Source organism: Neopsephotus bourkii, unplaced genomic scaffold, assembly GCF_033783945.1.
Source record: "Neopsephotus bourkii isolate Nb327-2 ecotype Australia unplaced genomic scaffold, CSIRO-AGI_Nbou_v1 NB_1511, whole genome shotgun sequence".
Lineage (NCBI taxonomy): Eukaryota > Metazoa > Chordata > Aves > Psittaciformes > Psittacidae > Neopsephotus > Neopsephotus bourkii.
In genome coordinates, this window is record NW_026901987.1 from 1,338,028 (window position 1) to 1,363,199 (window position 25,172).

The 25,172-nt window shown below is 37.4% G+C and overlaps 1 protein-coding gene across 2 annotated transcripts in view; it reads right to left on the bottom strand.

Annotated features, from left to right (window-relative positions):
- The window catches only part of RNGTT (RNA guanylyltransferase and 5'-phosphatase), a 184,261-nt gene that overhangs the window by 74,903 nt on the left and 84,186 nt on the right, over positions 1-25,172 (bottom strand). For both annotated transcript variants that reach the window (XM_061369796.1, XM_061369798.1), the window contains exon 12: positions 17,934-18,002. In XM_061369796.1, the coding sequence (XP_061225780.1) occupies positions 17,934-18,002 (69 nt within the window). The remainder of the gene's footprint in view (positions 1-17,933; positions 18,003-25,172) is intronic.

Sequence of the window (25,172 nt, forward strand, 5' to 3'; positions counted from 1 at the left end):
AAATAGCATTCAACTATGTTTTATACTAAGGATTTTAACATTTGAATGAAAATCAGGTTTAGAAGGTTAACCTGTACGCAGAAATTAATCTGTTAATATTTTAATAGGTTTTTTTCAATTGCTTTTTCCGAAAGTAGCTCTGAACTTCAAGATAATGCAATATTTATACTGGACTTCTTTGGTAATTATTGGGCTAAATGCCTTCTACTCTTGCACTTTCATTTAGCTTTATACCTCCAGCTTCATTAAACACCTTATTTCACAACTACACTAATAGCTTTTCTCAATATTTCATCAAGCAAGGAGAAAAATATAAGGATTTTTCTTTATCACTAATGTCATTTACATATTAATCCTATTAATATTTGATAAATGAGGTCAGTTCACATTCAAAAATCAGTGATTATAGCAATCAGAGTGTAGCCACCACAAAATTACTCATCACTCTTTCGTAACCACAGCCCCTCACACATTACTGTAAGCAGCAACCTATTTCTCAGTCAGTTCTGCTTGTATTTGTCCCTTCACTTAATATTATGATCTGTAACTAAAAACTCCAACCTGTGGTCTGAAGCAAAACCAGAAAAGTAAATGCTTTCCAACTGTCGGCTAATATACACATGATCCACAGTCGACTAAATGGTACATGCCTTCAACTCCAAATTCTGCTCTTGGCAAATGTTAACCATTAAAAAGCTACATACTTCTACCTTTGTGACAAAATAAATGTCCTGACAACAGAGTTGTAGCCTGGTGGTTCAAGGTTGCTACTTAAGATATGAAATTTATATTGATTATTTTGTATTGATTATTCTGCAATTTTCTTATTTTTCACCATCTAGTATTTATAACCTCATTAAATATATGCTGTGTAAGTCTTCAGGAGAAATGAACACAATAATAAAAACAATCAAGAAACTTCAATTTGCCTTCTGTTGCTTTATTTCATTCTCTTTATCTCACTTTGTATCACTAACTTGAACTGAGATGGCCTCAGTTCATAACCACATTGTAAAATGTGACCTGGATGCCAAAATGACTACAGAATACTATCACATTTATTTTTCCAAATGAAATTTTCTTTAAAACTAAACTTCACAACTCACTAGCAGCCATAAGTATAAATTAAAATAATGGAAAAGATCAAGTCTACATAATTTTTCATCAGTCATACAGTTAATTCACCACCACCACCACCCCCCCCCTCCAGAAACAAACCCAGAGGTAAGAAGCTACATAGCCTAAAACAACTGTCCAGAAAGATTGGTCACAGTTAGGCTAAATGACAGTTTCACCTTTATCTCCCAAAGACCCTATGAAATATATCAGTAATGTCAGTCTTTCTTCATTTCCATCCAACTTTTCCCCCAAAACAATCAGCCTCTTCCTCTTAAGTGATCAGGAAACCCTTTTCTTCCTGAAGATATCAACACCATCACTGCTAAAAACTAGAGGAGTTAGCTTGGTATTGTACCCAAAGATTAGGTTTACTTTTATTTTTGAGAAGGCCATAATCATGGAAGGCTGTGGGTGAAACACAGTCTAAGTTAGGCATAACAGAGACATGGAGTTCTAGGTGTTTAATAAAGCAGTTCTCCAATAAGCATCTGTTTCCTATGTGGCAAATGGAGGAAGATGATTATCTGAAGCTTTACACGTTTATATACCTAAACAGGTAAACACGGCACTTGCTCCTCACTGGTTATGTATACTACTTACGAATTTCCTTCACAAGTACTAGATCATACTCTGCTCTGTATTTTCAGATTCAGATACCCTTCAAGTCAGTATATTACTACTTATCTGAAAGTTTCAAACATACCTTAAATAAGAACATTTGAAACTACTAATGCTGTTTTTTCTGCTAGTCTTTCAGAACTAATTAGGTATTAATATAGCTAACAAATGTAATGTTTACAATGACAAGCCACAGCACTAACTATGAAAGGCAGAAGCAATTTTAATTCCATTTTATTTTTTAACTAATTTGTATTATTTTTAGTCAGCACTACTTGAAATTTAGAAAACAAATTAGAAAAACCCTTGGACAACTGTATTGCCAGATACCATAGCAATACTCGGCTGATGCGTTCTGCGTGCACAACCAATATTCACGCTGATGTTCTCTTTCCACTGCATATTTAACATGACTCTACCCAAATTCATCTCTGGAGGGCTGTTTAGGACATTACCTCTTAATTCACAGCTACAGAAGCTGCTGACAAAGGATGAAGGGTGTCTGAAATAAACCGCTGGGACAACCAAGATAATACAGCAGCACTCCTGGCCCTTCTCCTTTACTTGTTTTTTGTGGTTTTGGTTTGTTCAGTTGCTTCATTATATCACTTTTTTGTGAACCTTACTGTTTACATCTCTAGTGTTTAAAACTTTGTATATATCAGCCTAAATCTTCTCTCATTTCTCAAAGCCCAACAGCCCTAATCTCTCCTCATCTTCCTTCCTTTCATTTTTACTACCTCTGTCCCTACTCAAGCTTAAGTGCAGTCAATTGAATTTACACCAGAGTGAGAGGGAAGTCAGTCTCTCAGAGGACTTATTCCTTTGTGGATGGCTAGTTTGTGATCAAAGGCTCCTAGAAATATCACAAAAGTTGGGTTGGATCAGCAGGAAGTATTCAGTGCTTGAAGTCTGACGGCAAAAGCATCCCCAGTGTAACAAAGGAATCTCCATGAAGCGAGCAGCAGTGCTCTTAGCTGACTCAGTACAATAACATGATTTAGAAGCTGGGTAATTTATCAGTATTAGAGACCACATTTGCAGCAGCTAAAACTTGTAAATTTAAGATTTCATCATACTATTGGTTTTGTTGGCATTTTTCTTAAGCTATGATGATAATCACTATACCAGGAATAATATTTCAGCAAAATGTCTTAGAGCTCCAAAAGATTAATGCAAACTACAAATCCCAAATAGAAAGAGGCAAAAATCTATTCCAAAATACTTCTTGAGAGATGCCAATCTTGAAAAAAGAACAAAGCCTTACACTGAAAGGCAAACAGTGGGCTACAGCTTTAAGCTAATCTGAACATAAGGAGAAATGTACAAGTACAAACTAAGAAATTGCAGCATGCTGGTCTCAGACATAGTCTAATTTCTTTTTCTAATTCCTGAGCTAAAAAGTCCCTAGAGCTCAACAGAGATGCATGAAAGATGATGCACAGAACTGCCTGCAGGATTCTTTCTACATGTTGCCAAACGTATGTTACACGAAATTGTCATTAAGCTCTAGCTTATTACATTTTACAGGGCTACAAATCTCTTTGGATTAAATATTCATGAGTCTTGCTCAGTATGCTGAATCCTGTGGTATTTTACAAGCAACAACAGAAGCTAGCCTTTTCAGCTATACATTCTAATACGTAAATTATAAAATGACGAGTTTTCATCATATTAAATTCATCATTATCTATGTAAATTAAAGCAGCAAACTCCGTATTTTACATTCTTAGTTTCACAACACTCATACAACATGACAGCAAATCCAAACAGTCAAACTCAGCATGTGCTTCACAATACTTTTACTCTGCAAGCAGCAAGCTGATGAGCTTGGAAATGAAAAGTAAAGTAGGGGAAAAAAAAGTACATTGAAAAAAAAATTCGTATGTATTTTCTCTTTCCAGTCTGCTACAAGACTAGCACAACTTAAAACTGCATTTTCAGGAAAGTAATTTGGATAATGAGAAGGAAAAACTCCTCTAAGAAAAAACACAGCATGCCAAAGGGGGAAAACAAAAGGGTCCTCCCCACTCCTTGCAAAGAATTAATCCTTATAGTTCAGACTTAGGAACAAATAAGTCAGTGGCTCTGGGTAAGAACAGGTTAAGTTGAATGGGGTAATTGTTTTCTGAGCACTGCAAGTAAAGGGCAGAGAACTCTTTAAGTTGTGTTTAGAAGTCACTCAAAGTACTTCAGTTACTGTAAAGATTAGTTGTCATCCTCCTCAGGGAGCAACGTTCTGCAATTAAAAGCAGTGGTTCTGATACCGATTGTTAATCTTGCCTTGTAACCAATCTGAGAACAAAGCAATAGTTTCAGCCACATTAGATTTTTTCACCCCTTCTACAGAGCATGACCACTCAACTGCTGATTGGACATGCAACACAGAACCTCTGGTCTGAATGCTGGGATTGAGCAACTGCTGTGAAGAACCTCTTCCAACTTCTCTGCTGCTGGCAGGGAACTTTCATTCTGTTACTGGCAGAAGGGCTTCAGACAGTTTCTAGTCTTTGTCACTTTCTCTCCTTTCCCTTCTCTTAAACAGTTCCTCTACTTTAATTACACCAACCATTAAACTGCTTTGAGCAAGCAAGAACCTGAAGGTGTAAAGAATTAGGGAAGGGGTAAATTACAATCTCTAGTCACAAAACCAAATGTCAACAGGTTTGGCAGCTTTTAACATTGCTACAAGCAAAGAGAGGACACAGAAAGAGTCCTAAGCACAGCTTTTCCACAAACAAATGTGGAATGTATCTAAAAAGAATTGCATTTCTTACGAGAATTGCTCCTCATGGAGCCAATTGACCACCATCCATCAAATGAACACTGGTATGTTTGATATGCAATGAGTGGGTAATTCTGGGAGAAGAAAGACAAACCTGAGCCAATTCACAAGAAACTTTTTTTTTTTATATCTGATAATCTTCTGGAAGTTTTTTCAACTTACTTGGTTTCCCATGAGTCCTTTTTGCTAATGTCATAAAGAGACAAAAACCCTTTCTTTAGTCTCTACAACATAAACTTAGTATCTCTGTCACAACTGCAAATGACATGGAGAAAAAAAATATCATCATTGGTTCAAGCAATGCGACAACATTCAGAACTTATTTTACCTATCTCCTCCCACCTCCAAGATAACACGAGTTTATCATTCCAATGTAAATGTTACTAAAATGCAAAGAGTTAATAATGAGCACGCTACTATGAACTCTGAGACAGTACACTAGATTTCTGTGAAGAACCATCCTATTTGTGAAACAGCTTTAACAGAATACTTAAAAAAACAATTCTTACAGCAGCGGGAGAAAAGAGGCACAGAGATGACAACAAAGTGAATAAGTAAGTCTACCTGGAGTCAAATCAGCAGGTACTCCCAAAAGGATTAGAGACTCACGTTGAGCTACACCTCTCTGGACACCAAGACACCAAGTACCATGCTTCTTTTATGAACTGTCTTGTAAAAATAATTTCTGCCGTATAGTACAACCTCAACAGAAGGAGAACATGACTTTCCTAAACCAAAAAAAACATTTAATAAGCTATTTGTTGAAACGAAATGATTCTAGACAAAGATCATGAACCTTGTATTTACCAGATGGGGAGTCAGCGGTACCGGTTTTGGCAGAAAGATCAAGAAATTCAGTTCAAGTGGAAATAAAAGACACTGTGGCTAAAATAAAGCTATAACAATGATTATGATGAAAGCTGAGGGAGGATATTAGGTAAAACACCATTCCTCACTTACTAGAATACTAAAATAGATGGACTAAAATTTTAGTTACATTAAATAGAAAATTCTCAGGATTTCAGACTTCTGGGAATATTTGTCCCTCAGTTGAATAGTTGTATTTGCGCTTTCAAAATGTGAAATTGGATAAACCTCTAAAAAAAATAATTTAAAAGGGGTATCCACTCAAGTGGTTACAAGTGTTGCAAATGGACATATTTCAGAATATTCTGCTCCAAGGAGGTATGACAAAGGATCAAAGTTTCACTGTGGGAAGAAGAAAGACCATTAAAACAAAAGAAGAAAAACCAAACCGACACATTGAAATAATTAGAACAGAAGAGCAGAACAGACAACTGTCCATTAGGAACTGAATTTTGTCGTAGGGGTGTGGCATAATACTACTGAATCGTGTTTAACTACCTGCATTTCTCCTCCCCAGTACCCTTCGTACAGGACAGAACAGGACATCAACAACTAGTATTGTTCCCAAACTCCTATTCAAGCACCCAGGGGTCGTACCCACCTATATTTAAGTATGTCCAGTCTTGCAGAAAAGAGTTGTGACTATATGTGACTGCGGTCAGAATTTTTAAAGCAGAAGAAATTCAAGAGCTGCCTGTAGATGACCATGATACTGACATAACAAGTACTGAAGAAATTCCCCTTTATGGTTAGCTACCAAGATTTTCAAATTTCAAAAGCACATCTTTCACCTTTAGAAAAAACAGGTTTTGTGATTTACCCCTAGTGGCAACAGCTCATTCTTAAACATTGTGACTTGATTTAAATCTCACAATATAAAGCCCTTAGCTATACATCTAAACACCTTTTTTTTCCCCCCCCTAAAACCAGTAAAACTCTCCTTCTTTAGTAGCTGTAGACTTTTTTAATTACTTAAAATGCATACAAGCAGAGCTGTATATATCCAGCTAAAATCTAGCTGGAATATCTCATCTGGTCAAAAAACATCATGAAAAATCCCTGCATTCTACATGCTAAAAGTTTTAATAACTTTTCTCTTCCACTTTTTTCCTGACCAGTCCAGTCGCCATTAATATGAGTTCATATACGTTTGCAGTGAGATATTGCAGAGCTCCAGAAGTAATGGAACAACACCCACCAAATCTGATAAAGGACAAAACCCCTACTTCTTTTGAAGGCCTAGCAAAATGTGTAAGCAAATGTCATGGAAACAGAAGCTCTCTCCATGGTAACATCATCCTTGGTATGGTAGCTAACCACTCCAATTTCTAACATGCTTCAAGACATGGTATTAGCCTAATTCCAGTTTTCATTTGGTATTTATTCCATAATATTCTATGTATCTAGCAGTGGTAAAGATTTATTAAAAACCACTAACAGTTCACAAGCATGCAGTATCAAAGCTAAAGCTGAACATAAGGGCAAATTGATTAACTGTGATAAAGCAGGTCTGAGTAACACTGCCTTTCAGGAAGAAAAACAAAAACCAAAAGGCTGATGGCACCATAAAGAATAATTATATTACAGCTGGTTTCCATTAAATTATCTGACTCCATGCAAGAATTGTCAGATGTGTGATAGTGTCTCACATGAAACACTCAGAAGGAACTATAGAATACAAAGGTACAATTTTTAATTGCAGCTAAGCAATTCTTGTTACATGCCTTTATAGAGAATTTTAAATATTTTATCAAACAATCCTCCAACCAAAATTCCCCAAAAAACTGAAGACTCTTCTCAGCCTTGTAGCTGCTCTCCAGAGTCAGATCAACTTAGTGGTTAGCAATCAGAGCCATGGGAATAACTTGCAATGAGCAATTTATTTGACAAATTACGTTCTGTTTGTGAACTATTTGTATGCAACTCATGACTCCAATGAAAACTACTGTCCCAATTTCATTCTATGTCAGTCTATTTTTTGACGTGCACACCAATGCTGTTTCACTGATCTGACACAAGGCATGTGGTGCTACATTGCCCTTCAATCCAGAAACTGAAAGGGGTCAGCAGTGAAAACATGTAAAAAATGTATTTCCTGTAATATTTTTACAAGCACAGACAATAGAGCTTACCCTGCAGACGTCTTCAAAAATGTGAACAAGTATTCACAAAAATAATCTACTTGCCTGTTCTGGTTCATATGCAAATTATGAAAAGTACACTCATGTTCTTTACCGGTTCAAGTGTTTTAATGAAATGTAAAGTTTAAACCAAATCCTCTAAAAATGATGAAAGTATCATGACTGTATTACTTAAGATGTAGAAAAATGCAAAAAAAAAAAAAGAAACCACCTATACCAACATCCCTCATGCGAAGAACTGCATAGGAAATCTTTAGTTTTGTTTGAATACCTAATCAACAGAAGAGAGAAGTCTATTTTCTACAGTCTTAATACCTGGAAATAGTACTGTGCTCTGTATTTTAGAGAGTGTTGTTGATCCTCCTTCAAAAAAATTAAAAACATTCTCCCAAAAACATGTTACTGCTCTGAAAAGGCCTGAAGGTTTCAGAAATACAATATACCTGATAGATACGGTCCATTACATATATGTTTATTTGTCTAACAGAAAAATCTGTATTACCTAAAACCGATACTGTTTTTTTCTTACTCTTCTGTAAATACCACACAGAGCAGTAACGCTTGTACCTACTGTTCTTTTGAATTTGGCCTTCAAGCCAGCTGTGTAATGGTAAAAGAAACAACCAGACAATCCCCAAAAGCCAAATACGGATTTGACTTGCTTGACTTGAGCTGATGCTAGGACTGTTTCAAAAGAATATGCTGCCTAAAATGCAGCAAAACCTGATCACTGCCATTCTTTTCTCCAACTAAACTTTGGGGTTTTTTCCTCACTTTTGCTCACCATAGTATGCAACAGACATCTTGTAGGACAGATTTAGATAGAAAATTGGAACTTTCCATTTTATACATCAAGACAAAAGGAGCAACCTTGAAACTCTTCTTTTGTTAACTACATCACAAACCTTTCATCATCCTGTGAGCACTGGATCCTGTGATCAGCTTACATTTATTTAACAGTTGAATGTTCCCAGAATTACTCAGAATTACCTTTTATTCTTCTATTTTTCTATTTCCTCATTACCAGGAGAACAAGCCATATTTTCCCTTAACAATGGCCACATCAATTCACAGTCTGACAGGTCCCTAAGACACATTTTAATTGCTCTCATAAGTTAAAAGTTCTCTCTAGAGAATTCTGTGTTTCATAAAACACATGTTTGTTTCAGTGGTTGGATGAATATACAGATACAAGATGTTCTTGGGATTTCTAGTGATCACTGTTTGGAAAGAAGCAACCTACTATTTGTCAGTTCAAGCTTGTCAAAACTTTTACATAGGGTTTAACAAGTGTACTGGTTTTTTAACAAACAATTCAAAGTGCACAGCGCATCTGCATTTTGTTAATCTGGGATATTTCCAGCTAAGAATTCTACTCATTTTCCCTTTCAGAATGTCAGAAAGACTAGGAGAACTGATAAATGGAACAGGAAGTGCAATTATAACTGAAACTAAAGTTACTGGCAGCCAAAATGAGATTGAACTATCACAACTGTGTTCTGTTGTACCTCCTCAACACAGAATACTACACAGGAAGTTCTAAGCCTTGCAGAGCATACCTGCAAGGCACGTTCTGCACAGTACAGTGCATATGATTACTTTAAATGTGTTGCCACCAAACAGTTACCTTCAAAGATTTATCTGATAATACATTCTAGCACCTAACAGACATTTCTATAACTATCAAAATTCAGTTACCCTTTTGTGATATTGATCATTCATTTTCACACTTGCTATTTATAAGAGCAATAACCCACTAAACATTTCAAACTATGAATAAGAGGGTAATGTAGAATAAACAATTCTGCTTTTTAAAGAAAATGTCTTTAGCTGTTTTGACCATCCAGATACCACAACGCAAGTGTCATCACCCCTCTGAAAGCAACCATACTTTCCCAAACTTTGAGTATACAGGTCACTTCACAAATGCTGGGCTACTGCTTACCCTAAAACAGCAGGATGAAGATCTAGCTAAACATTCTGCCTTATCCTCACACAAACCACTATTTTTGCTTTACTACTGCACTCCTGACTAATAAAAAATATGAATATTTTATGAAGGAACTGCTGGCTGTCTTGTTCTGGCATGCACAGGAAGCAGTACTGGGAGAAAATCATCACAAGAAGATAGTTCTTCCAGTTCTTTTTTTCCTAAATCTTTTCCGTTTGGTAGAAAGAGTATAGAGGAACCATACAAGAGGCATTCTGTTTATTGATAGCTATTCCAGGATCCAAAGAAAAAAAACAGTGTTGACAAAATAATTTCCACTATATCTTCCATTTTCCAAAGTATTCCTGATCTACCAAACTCTCAGTCCTGGAAAGACTACTGTAAAATTTAGGATGAGTAGGAACACTGCCATGGAGACAGCTGACCACTTCATTAACCTACGTTAAGCATCAAGATCTGAATCAACTCAGATGATTCAGTAAAGAGGTCTCACTGATTCAAAGCAGAACTGCTCTAGACCTCCCTACGCAGCCATAGAAGAGATTTGTTTTCCAAAGCCGATCTACCACACATACAACTTAATGTGATTTCTGGAATACAGACTTACACTCTTAAAAGCAGGTACGTTTTGCAGAAACTGAACAAGTGCTTTGATTCTCACCTGAATAACACATTTACAGTATATATTCCTAGCATTTATTTATTTAACTTAGCTAGAAAGTACATGCAATTTGACATAGCTGGAAGCGCAAAAGCAAGTGCTCTCAACAAACTCCTTGGCATCTAGCTTCAAGACAAAGAAGGTACACAAAAATCACATTTGAAAGCCTTTATGGATGATGACTCTGCCTCTCCTAATATAAAATACATCTTTATTTCCCCAACATTTACAACAGCAGCACTCAGAAAAAGCATTTTTCTCTTCTCCTAAATAACACATGCACAGAAACCACCATATTAATGTCAACTGACAATCCTGAGGATGACTAGTACACATACTGTAAAATGTAAGAAAGATCTTTCCTGCCTAATGCCATTGGCAGGCAGGATGACTAAATGGCACAACATAAGTTCAAGAACCTATTTAGATAGCTCCCATAAATGTAATTCATTGCCTGAGAAATCTGTGATTGTCACATGGTATAGGTCATAAGCAAACAAATGAGATAACACGCCAATTAGAACAAACACTTTCCTTAGGAAATCAGACTCAAGGCCCTGACACCTATTCAGACATGAAAAGGAAGTCAGCTTAAACAATTCTGGCAAATAGCACATACACCTGCACCTCCAAATGTTCTAGAGGACCAATAGCAGAAAGTTAAACAAGAAAAGCTTTTCCTACATTATTACCTTACTATATTCAGAACTAACAATCACTAATAACTTCCCCCCCTCCCCTCCCTCTTTTATATTTTGTGAAATACAGACACTAGGAGTTTGTACCTGTAAGAAACGTTCAAATTTCCAGAGGTGTGAAATAGCTCCTCAGAAAGCAAGTGGAAATCGGAAGTCAGTATTTCTGTTGTTATTTTTTTCTTAATTTTCTAGTTTTCTAATATTCAAAAAAAGAAATCAAATCCCCTCAAGACACCAAAGACATACTTGTATTGGTATAACAAAAAGGAAGTCAGGCAAGAATGCCTGGAGACCTGCATGAATGAACAGGAAGGTCCTGAACAAACTCAAACACAAAAAGGAAGCCTACAGAGGGTGGAAGCAAGGACAGGTAGCCTGGGAGGAATACAGAGAAATTGTCCAAGCAGCCAGGGACCACATTAGGAAAACTAAAGCCCTGACAGAATTAAATTTGGCCAGGGACATCAAGGACAAGAAAAGCTTCTCTATGTATATCGATGATAAAAGGAAGACTAGGGAAAACGTGTCTTCTCTGGAAGGAAACAGGAGACCTCATTACCCAGGATATGGAGAACATCGAGGTACTCAATGACTTTTTTGCCTCGTCTTCACCAATAGCTCCAGCCACACCACCCATGTATCAGAAGGCAAAGGCAGGGACTGGGAGAACTGCCCACTGCAAAAGATCAGGCTTGAGAACATCTAAGGAATATGAAGTCCATGAGATCTGATGAGGTGCATCTGTGGGTCCTGAGGAAACTGGCAGATGAAGTGGGTAAACCACTGTAAATAATATTTGAGAAGTTGTGGCAGTCTTGGGACATTGCTGCTGACTGGAAAAGGGGAAACATAATCCCCATGTTTAAAAAGGGAAAAAGAAAAACCCAGGGAACTATCGGCCAGTCAGTCTCACCTCAGTGCCCAGCACAATCATACAGTAGATCCTCCTGGAAACTATGCCAAGACACATTGAAAATAACGAGGTGACTGATGACAGCCAGCATGGCTTCACCAGAGGCAAATCATGACTGACAAATTTGCTAGCCTCCTATGACGGGGTTAGTCTTGGTGAGTAAGGGAAGAGCAATTGACAACATCTACCTGGGCTTGTGCAAAGCATTTGCACAACATCCTTATCTCTAAACTGGAGAGACAAGGATTTGATGGATGGACTACTCAGTGTGTAAGGAACTGGCAGGATGGTCACACTCAAAAAGTTTCTGTCAACGGCTTGATGTCCAAGTGGATACCAATGACAGCTGTCATTTCTCAGGTGCCGGTATTGGGACTGGTGCTGTTTAACATAGGCAACATGGACAGTGGGACTGAGAGCACCCCCAGCAAGTTTGCTGATGACACCAAGCTGTGTGTTGCTGATGGTACACTGGAGGGAAGAGATGGGATCCAGAGGAACCTTGACAGGCTTCATGAAGTCTAAGAGCAAGGTCAAGGGCAATGTCTTGCACCTGGGTTAGGAAGTTGTGGCTGCCCCACTGGTGGTAGTGTTCAAGGCCATTTTGGACAGGGCTTTGAGCAACCTGATCTAGTGAAAGGTGTCCCTGCCTATGTCAAGGAGATTGGAAGTAGATGACCTCAAAAGGTACCTTCTAATCCTAACCATTCTGTGATTCTATCAAAAGTTTACTTGTGTAATCACAAAAACTCTCAAACAAATACTGTGTGTTGCTGATAAATTTGAGTATGTTCATAAAGCATATGAGAGAATGGTGTATTTGAAATGTGACTAGCTATTTAAAAGATGAATTGCAAGAAACATTGCCATGGAAATTGAATATAGCAACTATCCAAAGGCAGAAGAGTTGTAAAACTCAGTGGCATTTCAGGAGATTGACATGTTCTCTGTCAAAGGAAAACCTACAACAGCACAGAAAGTGCATGATAATATGACAACTGCAACCCCTGACTAGTTAACTGATTCAGTTATAAACATTCCTCTTACAGAAGAAATCACATTTAGCAAAGAGATATTCTAAAGGCACGTGGAAGTTTTCAGTAACACAGGTCAACACAAAGACTGATGAAAATTATTCTCTCCAAATTCTCTTCCCTTTTGCTGAAAACTCTAATGAAAAAACATAAGGTTGCCTTAGTATCTGTATTAAGGAACTGAGGTGCTAATCTCTTCTCCCTGGTATCCACTGATGGGCTGCTTGGGAATAATTGAAAGCTGTGTCTAGGGAGGTTTAGACTGATCACTAGGCAACATTCCTTTACCGAGAAGGTGGCCAAACACTGGAACAGGCTTTCTAGAGAGGTGGTCAATGCCCCAAGCCTGTCAGTGTTTAAGAGGCATTTGGACAATTCCCTTAACAACATGCTTTAGCCTTTGGCCAGCCCTGAATCGGCCAGGCAATCGGAACAGATGATCTCTGTTGGTCCCTTTCAACTGAAATAGTCTAGTCTATTCCATTACCTTCAAATCTTATATGAATCACTACAAGATTAGAAAGTTAAATCCAGAAACTTTTGTATTTGTTAGAATCAAAAAACTGTGTTATCATATGATTCTTCCCAAGCCTTCATATGTCAGCTTTGGTATTTAGACTATATCTGAACCTATCTGAAGCCACTCCTTGATACTGAAATAGAAATATTTAACAATAATTGATGTCCCATCACTGGTAAACATGGTGCCTGAGTTTCAGAAACATGCCAGCAACTGACCTGGTCTACATTTAAAAATTCATAGTGTATGTTTTGATAAAACATACACTATGGAAGAAAAGGCTTACTGAGTATACAGGATTATTTAGGAGGAATTGACACTGCTTAATGAAACAAAACATGGCCTTTTGGAGATACTTTATTTGGTGGTGATTTTTGGAGATATTTCATTCAGTGTTAACTTCAGTGATTTGGGGTGAACTTTTACAATGACAGACAACAGCACAGTCTATTATGCAGTGGGAACAGCACAAATAATTAATGGGCAACCAAGCATTTCAGATCATGACTAAGTCTGCCAAGGCAGGGGAAGGAAGATATATTAAAAACTCATGCAGTGTTAGTAATAAAACCTGTTCATTATTCTCCTTTCATTTTAGAGGCTTAGCTTTATGTTAGCATTCAATACGGAGAGTTATGTGTTAAATAATTCACCATTCTTTAAAATAACATTTATCTTAGAAGAACAGAGCTCAGCAGCTGCCCTTCTTCCTTCACCAGAAATATCCCAAACCCCCAAACTAGACTTTATTCCTTATCCAAAATGATAGCACAGAAAAGCACTAAACAGAAATCAGCCTTAGCCAATGCAAAAACATCACAGAGCCCAGGAGGCAAAAAGATGGAAGAGAATAAATTCTGATACAAGCTTTCCACGGATGCTCATAAACTGTCCATAGGCCATCCTAACTGATGGCCAGTGAGCCTTCTTTTAGGTGGCTTACGTAAGAAAATAATTCCCACATCCTGCTCCTAAGCAAGGCAAAATAATAGCCAGCAAGAAAGTCAGAAATCAAGATATTGCTAGCATGAAAATTAGACAGTATGAGCTACCTAGCAAAGGTATGATATACAAGGCAGACAACAAAAGTAATCATTCTGATGAGTGGGCATTGGTCAGAAAGCCAACTGTGCTACCAGAAGAGGCCATTTTTGAGATTTCCCTTAAAAACATGCAGGCTGCAAACTACAAGCATTCTAAAGCAAATATAAGAAGTTGTTTGCATTTTGAAGTAACCTTTTAGAAAAAAAGCATTGAAAGCTTCCAATCTTTACACAAGCACTCAGAATCTGTGAGTAAGGTGTTTGGCTTTTACCTGCAAACTAATTCACTCATTGTCTGGGGCATGATCCCAGGCTGACACCCCTGCCCATGAAATTTTCTGCTGGCCTGTTTCACTCCTTCTAATTAGCATTTAGCTTCAGCCCCTGCTCTGCCAACCCGTTACATGTAGAGGGATCACAAAGTTGATTAGATGGAATGGAGTTGACTTAGCCTTACGGGAGTTGTATCAGTAGCACCTTAAATGAACAGAAAATGATGCAGGTAGAAGAAGCATCATGGAAAAGCAACACAACAGCAACATAGGGGGGGCCTATGCAGCACATATCACATCACCTACAAAGAATTCTTAACTCATAAATGAGACAAAACCATCCATTGCTTTCACTAAACATGCTCTTCTCATCATCTGTGAAAGCTTTCAGTCTCTGAAAAGGAAGAAAAGGGAAAGATGAAGGGAGGCCTCAGTCACTGCCTTTTAATTGCCATTATGAAATTAAGGCACTTGCATACCCTGAACAATAACGAACATATGTAACTCAGATAACTGGTGAATCAGTAATAATAATGTCCAGTTTGCATGACCTTGCAAAATAAACTAACTTGCACAGGCAGAAAACATCTCCTTGCTCCATAATGTTGTTTCACCATCACCAATCACTGCAAAACAATTTCTGCTTTAGTACAAGAACTTTGCTATTCAGAATAGGAGCTTAGATAGGAAGACTAACAGAAAAAAACAAACCCTACTGTAGCTAACTGAAACCCTAGATTCAGTAGTAAAACTTCTTAACAAATCCCTTTTCATTAAAGACTGCTAATTTCTCAAAACTGAACAGATTACGGGCACTTAATGTCAAATCTCTTTGAACCCACAAGGAAAGTGAGAAAACCCAGAGCTCTTAGAAGCTAAAGTGTAATTCCTATTCACAAATAATGTGAGGTATATTGATTTTTACTGTAAGTCAGAATTAAACCAAACTTCAAAACAGCAAAATATTCTTTCTCCATCTATGTTGACCCCACTTACAAGTGTCGCCTATAGCTAGTGGGGAATATATCCATATACTCAGGTCTAGATACATGTATCTAAGACCAAAGGAATGTGTCAACATAAATGGAAAAAATACCCCACAAAACACAGAAAACGCTTTCAAACAGACTGAACTAATAAGCTCCATGTTCTTTATATTAAATAGTTCACTTCTGAATTCTGTTTTAAATGTAAGAAGTATGGAAAGTGTGGGTATTTTTTCCCAAAAAAACCTTCCTGTCTGTAAATGGTCTGTAAATTGCATTCATCCTCCTCCACTGCCACTTTATTCTTCTTTGTGTTTTCACTCCAATTCCTGCCTACTTGTTTTCCTCTCCTCAAAATGCACACGAGACTTCAAGAGCTCCCAGAAGATGTTCTTAAATTTGCTTGATCTTCTAGAACTCAGCATAAATTCTACCTGTCGCTTTTTCCGCAAGATAAAACACATCAATAACAGTGGTTGTTAAGAATTGTTTTCTTCCGGAGATGCATGGTCTCTTCACTTGAGACAAACTGGTTTTACAAAGGTCTCACAATGATGAAAATTCAGATCTCTACCACAGCCAACAAGTTATCTATCTCTATGAAAAGGTGTAATATGTCATACATATAACTGCAACTATAATACCAAAAGAAAAATCAGTTCACTTAGTATCCTCAAGGGATCATTATGCACTGTTATACTCTGCTGCCCTTCTATTGTTACCTTTTAATTTATGTCCTCTATACCACATAAAACAAAAAAGCAGTATCAGCTATCTATATCAGCTTCACCATTTTCAGTTAACCAGCTTTAATAATTATTTCCCAATTAATAGATATAGAACCATTTCTTTAAAGATATGATTTACATTTTCCCAACTACAAAAGCCATTGAGAAAACTGCACATTGCTTAATCCATGATAATCAGTTTAATAACAGATGCAACAAACTTGAATTCCATAAATCCTGAACTAATATTGAAATTTGAACATTAGACTAAACAAATATAGCCCGTATTTTAAAGATGAAGAAACTTCATAAGCATTTATGCAAGAAAATTAGTATTTTGTAGGGTTACAAATTTCTCAGTACGCTAAATCAGAAAATGCAAATTTCAGAAACAGAAAATATCAGATACTAATTTTCTGTAACGTCAGCAAAGAGGCACATTCTTCAGTAATTTCATTTCAATTAGAAAAGGTAATTTCAAATTTAGTTGTAGTAGCTCTAATAGTCAAGAAAGTAGTTCTAATAAGTCTTTACAATTGTTTTAAATTCTAACAACATTCTAAGACATAATCAGGACTTCTTATGAAAGTATGAATTTTCTTTACCTTGGTAGTTTTGCTTTGAATTAGAAATAACTATATATTTATAATAACTAACTAACTAACTAACTAAGGTTGTATGTGGTATAATTGCTCAGTTACTTTGTGGCTAGCTGGTGTAGAACTTGCAATAGAGTAGAGAGGTTAGTCTTTTTTCCAGATGGAAGTGCATTCACCTACAATATAGGAAGTAGACCAGAAAAAATGGGTTTATCTGGAAAACTAAATACAACTGTTTTCTGTGAGTGACTGTAAAGGTAACAATATCTGTCATATGTGAATCAGAAACAATTCCTTGTTTTATAAGCTAAGGGAAGTCAACATGGATGATGTTACAGTCACTATCTATGCCAATACACAGAAACACTGCAGTGTATCCCTTGTATGAGTCAAGAGGAGCAGCAGCTCCAATGAGGCCAAGCTACTAACTTCCTTTAAAGCCACCCGTTCTACTTGAAAACGATTTACATTACTTCTCCTGGTAGTCTGCAGTTTTTCTGGTGGCTTCTCCCTAGCCAGTCATATACCTTTATACTGTCAGAGAAAGCTCAGAACTACATCATGCCTTACCTGAACTAAAACAGCATGAGTCGCTATGTTACTAAATTTTTGATGTGCACATCCTTAAGAAAGAAAACTTTTCAAAGATCTCAAGTCAACATTTGAAAAATTCACAGAACTCATGCAGTCAGAAAAATCCTTCCTTATTTAGCGACACTTCATAGTACACATGCAAAAAAACCCATGAGCTGGTTCCTGAAAACTACCACCATGGATTATTCTGAAGTCACAGACTACAAATTACACTGAAACCAACTGAATTTAAGTAGCTTAAGGAACTGGAAAAATCAGACCCAATACTGCAAAATAATGCTGATTAAAAAAAAGGAAAAAAAAAAAAAGAAAGATTAGGTAGTAGATGGGAGGATGAGTGGAGGTGGAGAGTGAGAATTTCATCTGAGAGTGAAGGGAGAGAAACCCTTGTTTATGCTACTTACTCCTGTAGGCTGAAATATTAATCCATCCACTTCATGGCTAACTTCTCTAGCAAAGCTTCCTTCCAGGAGCTGTAGAACAAAAGGAAAAGAAATCTTTTTTAGCATAGAGAAGTATTTCACTTAGAAGACTGCACATCAAAACAGATTTTACGCTACTACTGCAATCATTTGCTAGTAAACTGCTTATTGATGGTTTAACATTAGAGCTTGGGAAATGCCAACAGAGAAGCCTTCAACAAATTGTCATTTTCCCAAAGAACACTTGAGGCTGAAGCAAGTTTCAGAGAGGGGAATTCTTACAGTTCTATTCAAGGAAAATACCTTTGTCCAAAAGGAAATACTAAGAAACCACGATAATTTGACATAACAAAAGAGGAAATAAAATCAGTTCCAATAAAAGGACATCACAGACATTCATGGCCAAATTAGAAACCACATCTACCACTTTAACATGCAAAAGATTGAATCTGACTTTAGATTGAAACTATGTACAGAAAAATATTTCAGGGCATCATTCAAACTCACGTTTGGCAGACTCCCTAACAAGAGCATAACCCAGTAACACAGCTACAGTACTGCAAACAACTGTCTGAATTAATTTGGATCTTGAATATTCTGGTTTATATTTTCAAAGATTGTGAATTCCATATGGAGGTCAATACATCCATCAAGGTGCATTTAACAGAGAAAAAACATGTAATTAAATAAACTAATGAAACCAGTTAGTCAACAGTTATGAGAATTGATGATATGCTTCCATGTTAAATTATGAGTTGCCTAAGGAAAAGCAAATAACCAAAGAGAACTACAAGTGACAAGTAATAGCAAAAAATTAGGAGAACCAAAACATCTCTATTAATTTCAATTTACGATTTACTGTAGACATGAAGAATCTGTTGCTGTTAAAGTCTGAAAAAATCTTTGATGTAGAAGTTATCACACAGTCATAAAAGATACAAAATACGGAACTCAGTAAATCACAATCCATTTTATAAGCAACATTTTGCTCTAGATTGCTAATTTTACACCATTTCCTTTACATAGAGCAACTTCACTCAATGACCACTGACTAAATTATTCAAATTAAAGTCAGTAAAGGGCAAAAGTATGAAAGGAGTTGAGAAATAACATTTGTGTCTTAATATGGGCTGTGCAACTCAAAGTAATGCATTTACCTCTTCTATGCATCAAAAGCCTGATGGTCAAATATTTCAAACAGTAAAAATGTAACATGATATTTCACTTAAACCTGCAACTGTTTGCATAGAATTATTGATCATTTTGATATAAAACCCCCTAGCTTTGTCCTTATTCACATAATCATTAGCATATTCATGCTTCTAGCTGCATTGACAAATACAGCTTCCACTATTCAACTTTTGCATACAATTTAATTGAAAAAACACACTCTAAGAGAATACTCTCAAGGGGTAAAATACTTTAAAATATCTGATTCCGAGTAAGAAATCACCCAGCGAAAAAGTATTTTTCAGTAGAGAAAGCCCACATTTGGAACTTGCAGCTGTAGCTTGCATTTGCCCTGTTATCATTTTGAAATTTACAGCTGAGGCTGAAAGGATAATGCATCCGCTACCAGATGCCTACAGAAAATAACAACCACCACAACAAAAATAATCCCAAATTCTTTCATAATTTGTTGTTAGCCTTTGCTTTATCAGAGCAATGAGTAAACTGGGAAAATATTTAAACATATGTCAAAAAGTTTAAATATATATATATATATTTTAATTTCTACACAAGCTAAGTCTTCTGTGGATCACTTGCAAGGTTACTCTGCGTTTCCAAAACTGACTCGCCAGTGAGAAATCTGTAATAAGAATATGACTCATACTTACAAAAACACACGAAAGATTTCATTACATTAAAAAGAGAATTAATTCAATTTCAAAAAGCCTCTCTCGGGAGGCTGATGATGATAATACTACTTTAAAAATAAAACACGAACTTCAAATTAGCTGAGACTGTATCTCAAATATATGTGGACCTACCTTATTAAAAGGCACTAACCAAAGTGGCAAACAGAAACCAGTCATGGGTGTTTCTGCTTATTTAAAGTTCCTAAAGGAACAACAGCTTAAGGACACGGTTACTTTGGTGTTGGAGCTTACATGAACTGCATTTACTCTTTCCAAAATACAACTTAAGAATACAGAAACAATCTTTTAATTTGGAATGTAACTCAGACGGGTAAAGCAGAAAATTATTACCATGCACTGTTTTACCTGCAGCCCTATCCACTCTGGTCTACATGTAGTTTCGGAAAGCACTATTATAACTTGATAAATGGGGAGGAAAATGTAAATTCAAAATTTACCATTTCAAAAATACATACTGGTAATCCTTTTCTTTCACTGCTTCACCAGAATTATAAAGTTCAACCTGACACCCAGTTTCAGACTTGATCTTGTTCTTATTTTGGAGGTCCCCAGTTTCTCACTAAGACATCTCCCAAGTGTCTATTAGTTATCAAAGACAAAAGGATTTTAAGACCAGAACAAACCTCAACAGATAACTAAACCTCTTTGTACTCCCTATTACTCTTTTTTCATCCTCAGCTATGCTGCTCTCACTGTCATTAGGTCAGTTACAAGTATTGGATCACTGTAGAATGGAATTTTTACTAGAAAGGATTAGCAATCTGAGGGAGGGAATGGAATTTTTCTCTGAGTTTCTCCAGAGAAATGTGTACACATTTTCTTAAGAATTAAACTATTTAGAGGTTTTTTTGTGAACAGCAGAATATGTACCCATGGAATACTGCAAAAGGTTTGGAATGACGGGAGAATGAGCAGAAAAGGAATGTTTGGCTTATCAGGTTTTTTAGTTTTATGAATTTAAAATGCAGATATAATGGCTCATCTTTAAAATAAATTATCTTCCACTTTCAAAAGATGTTACAATTTCTAATTAACTTGAACAGCGCGGTCTTTTTTAATCGGCACCATGATAAATGGCACACCTGCTTGGCTGGGATGACTGCCAGGGATCAGATAAAACGCAATGCATCTCAATGACATTTTATAAAAGATGCGTAAATGATGCATGCAAGCCAATTCTTCTGGCATGCTATTCCTTGTAGCCTTGTGGCATTTATTTCCACCTGTGAACACCTTTGTTCACTTCCTCCACCTTCCTGCTTCACTGTGAACGCTGCAATAAACTGTATGCTCATACTCATGCTATTTGCTCATATTTAAAACTTTTCCTTTCTTATTTTCTAACTAAATCAAATTTTAAAATATTGCTACATCTAATACTATTTCTCTAATAAAAAAAAATGGTACAATAGCATGGAATGAGTGGGGCTGTATGACGAGTAACAGGATTTCTCCTTGCTCTTTAACCACTGAGATGAGCAGCAGTATGTCACCAAAGCAGCAGTAATACCCTGCTGAACCTGATTTTCCTAGAACACTGAATGAGTCAGCAGGTCTTGAGTGGGGACATTGAAAAATCACGCTTTAGAGTTCTCTCTAAACTTATCAACAAAGGAATCACTTGGTTCCTCCAGAAGGAAGAGGAGAAAAATTAGGTGCATGCAGATTCCATGTAATCCTAGTATGCTTTCGTTAATGTTCCTATAATTCTGAGGCAAGCCACATGAATCTGATAAATTTTCAGATGTTCCTTTACTAATAAACTAAGTAAGTCCAGTAGGTACTTCTGTGCCTTTTGATCCCCAGAAACCAAAAAGCTCAACATGCTGTGAGACTTACAGATTCCAAAACATAGTAATGACTCTGCAAAGTCATACTGACTTTCTACAAAATATTTTAGTTAAGGTCCTCACACACAGCTATTATCGATCTGCTGTGTGTCACAATATTCCTAACCATTTTTTCCATACTTCTGATTCAGAACTGGTACGGGTTATTAGCCTACTGAAATACTTGGAAATCCATTTGTGTTTTATAATACAAGACAAATATATATCCATTTTCCTTGTTTTTTCAGAACTGCTATATGCTTCACTTAGTTTAAAGTCAAGCTAGAGCAACTCTGGCTGCACCAGTCCCTAAGCAGTTTTTCAGAGCCGCCTTTGAATTGCTGATTCTCTACCTGTGTGCTCACAGTGAAAGGGAACATACTTTAATTAAAAGTATTAATTACAATTAAACTACCAAACAAGCTGTCAATTAACAAGAATGTGAAACAGCTTTGGCCATGAGCATACTGTCATTATTAACTTCACAGAGCCAGCATTTTCCCTGGCTTGGGTTTCAACCCTTACCATCAGGCTACAAAGTAATTCTCACATCATGACAACTGTCAAGTTTTACGGACCTGATTTCATAAATCCCTGTACAGATACTGCAGATTCTTTAAAGTTATTATACAGTCTCCACAAAAAGATTCAGTAGTTACCAGCACCAATAACCACCTTTTAGAAAAGTAAATAATTATTCTGGTACTTTCTTCACACTTCTTGAAAAGAGATGGACTATTCTGCTGTAAAAACGCCTTCTTTAATAAAATAAATTTTTATTTTAACAAATAAAACTCCTGGGGTTTTTTTACATTAATTTGTTTCCATATTTTTCTATTTTTACATGACAAACTCCTCAATAGCCCCACATCAAATCAGTATACACTCTTCCATGAGGTCTTATTTGCCCAAGTTTAATATATTATTTCCTTTAACACCGGTTGCTGATGCAATCAAGATATACCAGAAAAAGATTTATATCTGAAGTGAGAGGTACAAATGCTTTCAAATGTACAGCTTAATGTGTCTGCTACTAAAATAAGTATTTTCACCATATTTTTGTTAACACACATCAAAAAGAACTCATCTCATTACATACAAAGTCTCTAAAGAAAGGACCTATGAATCATAAATCCAGGTGAAGATTTGTGTTACGAAACCAGTATTTCTATTGGGTAGCATCCTTGGATTATCAGTTTAAAACAAAGGAAAAAACAAAAGCTCAGTTAGAATTAAACTTGGCTAGGGATGTTAAAGATAACGGGATGGGATTCTACAGGTACGTAGCAAATAAAAGACAGATTAAGGACAACACAGGCCCCCTCTGGAAACTGTCAGGAGAACTGGCTGCCCTGGATTTGGAGAAGGCTGGGGTTCTGAATGAATTCTTTGCCTCGGTGTTTACTGGCAAAGGCTCTGACCGCACCACCCAAGCCTTGGAAGGCAGACACAGGGACTGTAAGAATGAAGACCTTGGGCCCACTGTAGGAGAGGATCTGGTTCGAGACCATTTTAAGAACCTGAACGTGCACAAGTCCATGGGACCTGATTAAATCCATCCGTGGGTCCTGAAGGAGCTGGTGAATGAAGTTGCTAAGCCACTGTCCATCATATTTGAAAAATCATGGCAGGAGGGTGAAGTTTCCAATGACTGGAAAAAGGGAAAGATAACCCCCATTTTCAAGAAGGAGAAAATGGATGACCCTGGGAATTACAGACCAGTCAGTCTCACCTCTGTGCCTGGCAAAATCTTCAAGCAGATTCTCCTGGAAGGCATGCTAAGGCACATGAAAATCAACAAGATGCTTGGTGACAGCCAGCATGGCTTCACTAAGGGGAAATCCTGCCTGACCAATTTGGTGGCCTTCTATGATGGGTCTACAGAACTGATGGACAGCGGTAGAGCACCTGATGTCATCTACCTGGACTTGTGTAAAGCGTTCCGACACTGTCCCACATGACATCCTTGTCTCTAAATTAGAGAGACATCAATTTGATGAATGGACTGCTCAGTGGATAACGAACTGGCTGGATGGCCACATGCAAAGAGTTGTGGTCAATGGCTCTATGTTCAGCTGGAGACCAGTTACGAGTGGTGTCCCTCAGGGATCGGTGTTGGGACCGGTCTTAACATCTTTCTCGCTGACATGGACAGTGGGATTGAGTGCGCCCTCAGCAAGTTTGCCAATGACACCAAGCTGTGTGGTTTGGTTGATATGCTGGAGGGAAGTAATGCCATCCAGAGGGACCTTGACACGCTTGTGAGGTGGGCTGATGCCAGCCTCACGAAGTTTAACCATGCCAAGTGCAAGGTCCTACACCTGGGTGGGAGCAATCCCAGACACAGCTACAGGTTGGTCAGAGAAGAGATTCAGAGCAGCCCTGCGGAGAAGGACTTGGGGGTGCTGGTCGATGAGAAAATGAACATGAGCTGGCTTCAGTGTGTGCTCGCAGCCCAGAAAGCCAAGCGTATCCTGGGCTGCATCAAAAGGAGTGTGACCATCAGGTCGAAGGAGGTGATCCTGCCCCTTTATTCTGCTCTCGTGAGACCTCACTTGGAGTATTGTGTACAGTTCTGGTATCCTCAACATAAAAAGGACACGGAACTGTTGGAACAAGTCCAGAGGAGGGTCACGAGGATTATCAGGAGAATGGAGCACCTCCCATATGAAGATAGGCTGAGAAAGTTGGGGCTGTTCAGCCTGGAGAAGAGAAGGCTGCGTGGAGACCTCATAGCATCCTTCCAGTATCTGAAGGGGGGCCTATAGGGATGCTGGGGAGGGACTCTTCAGGAAGGAAGAAGTTCTTTCCTGTTAGGGTGGTGAGGCACTGGAATAGGTTTCCCGAGGAAGTTGTGAATGCTCCATCCCTGGCAGTGTTCAAGGCCAGGTTGGACAGAGCCTTGGGTGGCATGGTTTAGTGTGAGGTGTCCCTGCCCATGGCGGGGGCGTTGGAACTAGATGATCTTAAGGTCCTTCCCACCCTAACTATTCTATGATTCTAAAAACCCACAAACACACAAAAAAGATAATCCTGTTTAACATAACCATTTTGAACTCTTCCACATAAAAATCAGAATTGAAATCTGGATCTCCCTTGTCATGGGTAGAAGAAAAATATATTGTGAATAGCCTACTAGGTAATATATTCAGAAAACCTATTTTGAATTGCATAAGAAATCCTACTGCAGAACTTCTATGTTAAGCTCAGTTAAGTGAAAATAAAACAAAACCAGTCTGACACAGATTTATCTAAGCTATTACATTTCCCAAAATAAATCAGTCACTAACAGGCAATGACAGAGACATTATCCACGCAATTAACATTCGAAACTTCAGCTTTCAAATATTACATTTTGAAAAGAAAGCCTACTGGAAAAGAATTAAACATGCTGGTGGTAGGGTATAAGCTTCCTTTCAGATGATACACAGACTACTGTGCAATGCTTGAAAATATTATCAAATGGAGCTTAATGTCAGGTGAGGGAGATGGTCCCTGAAAGCTACGGTTGT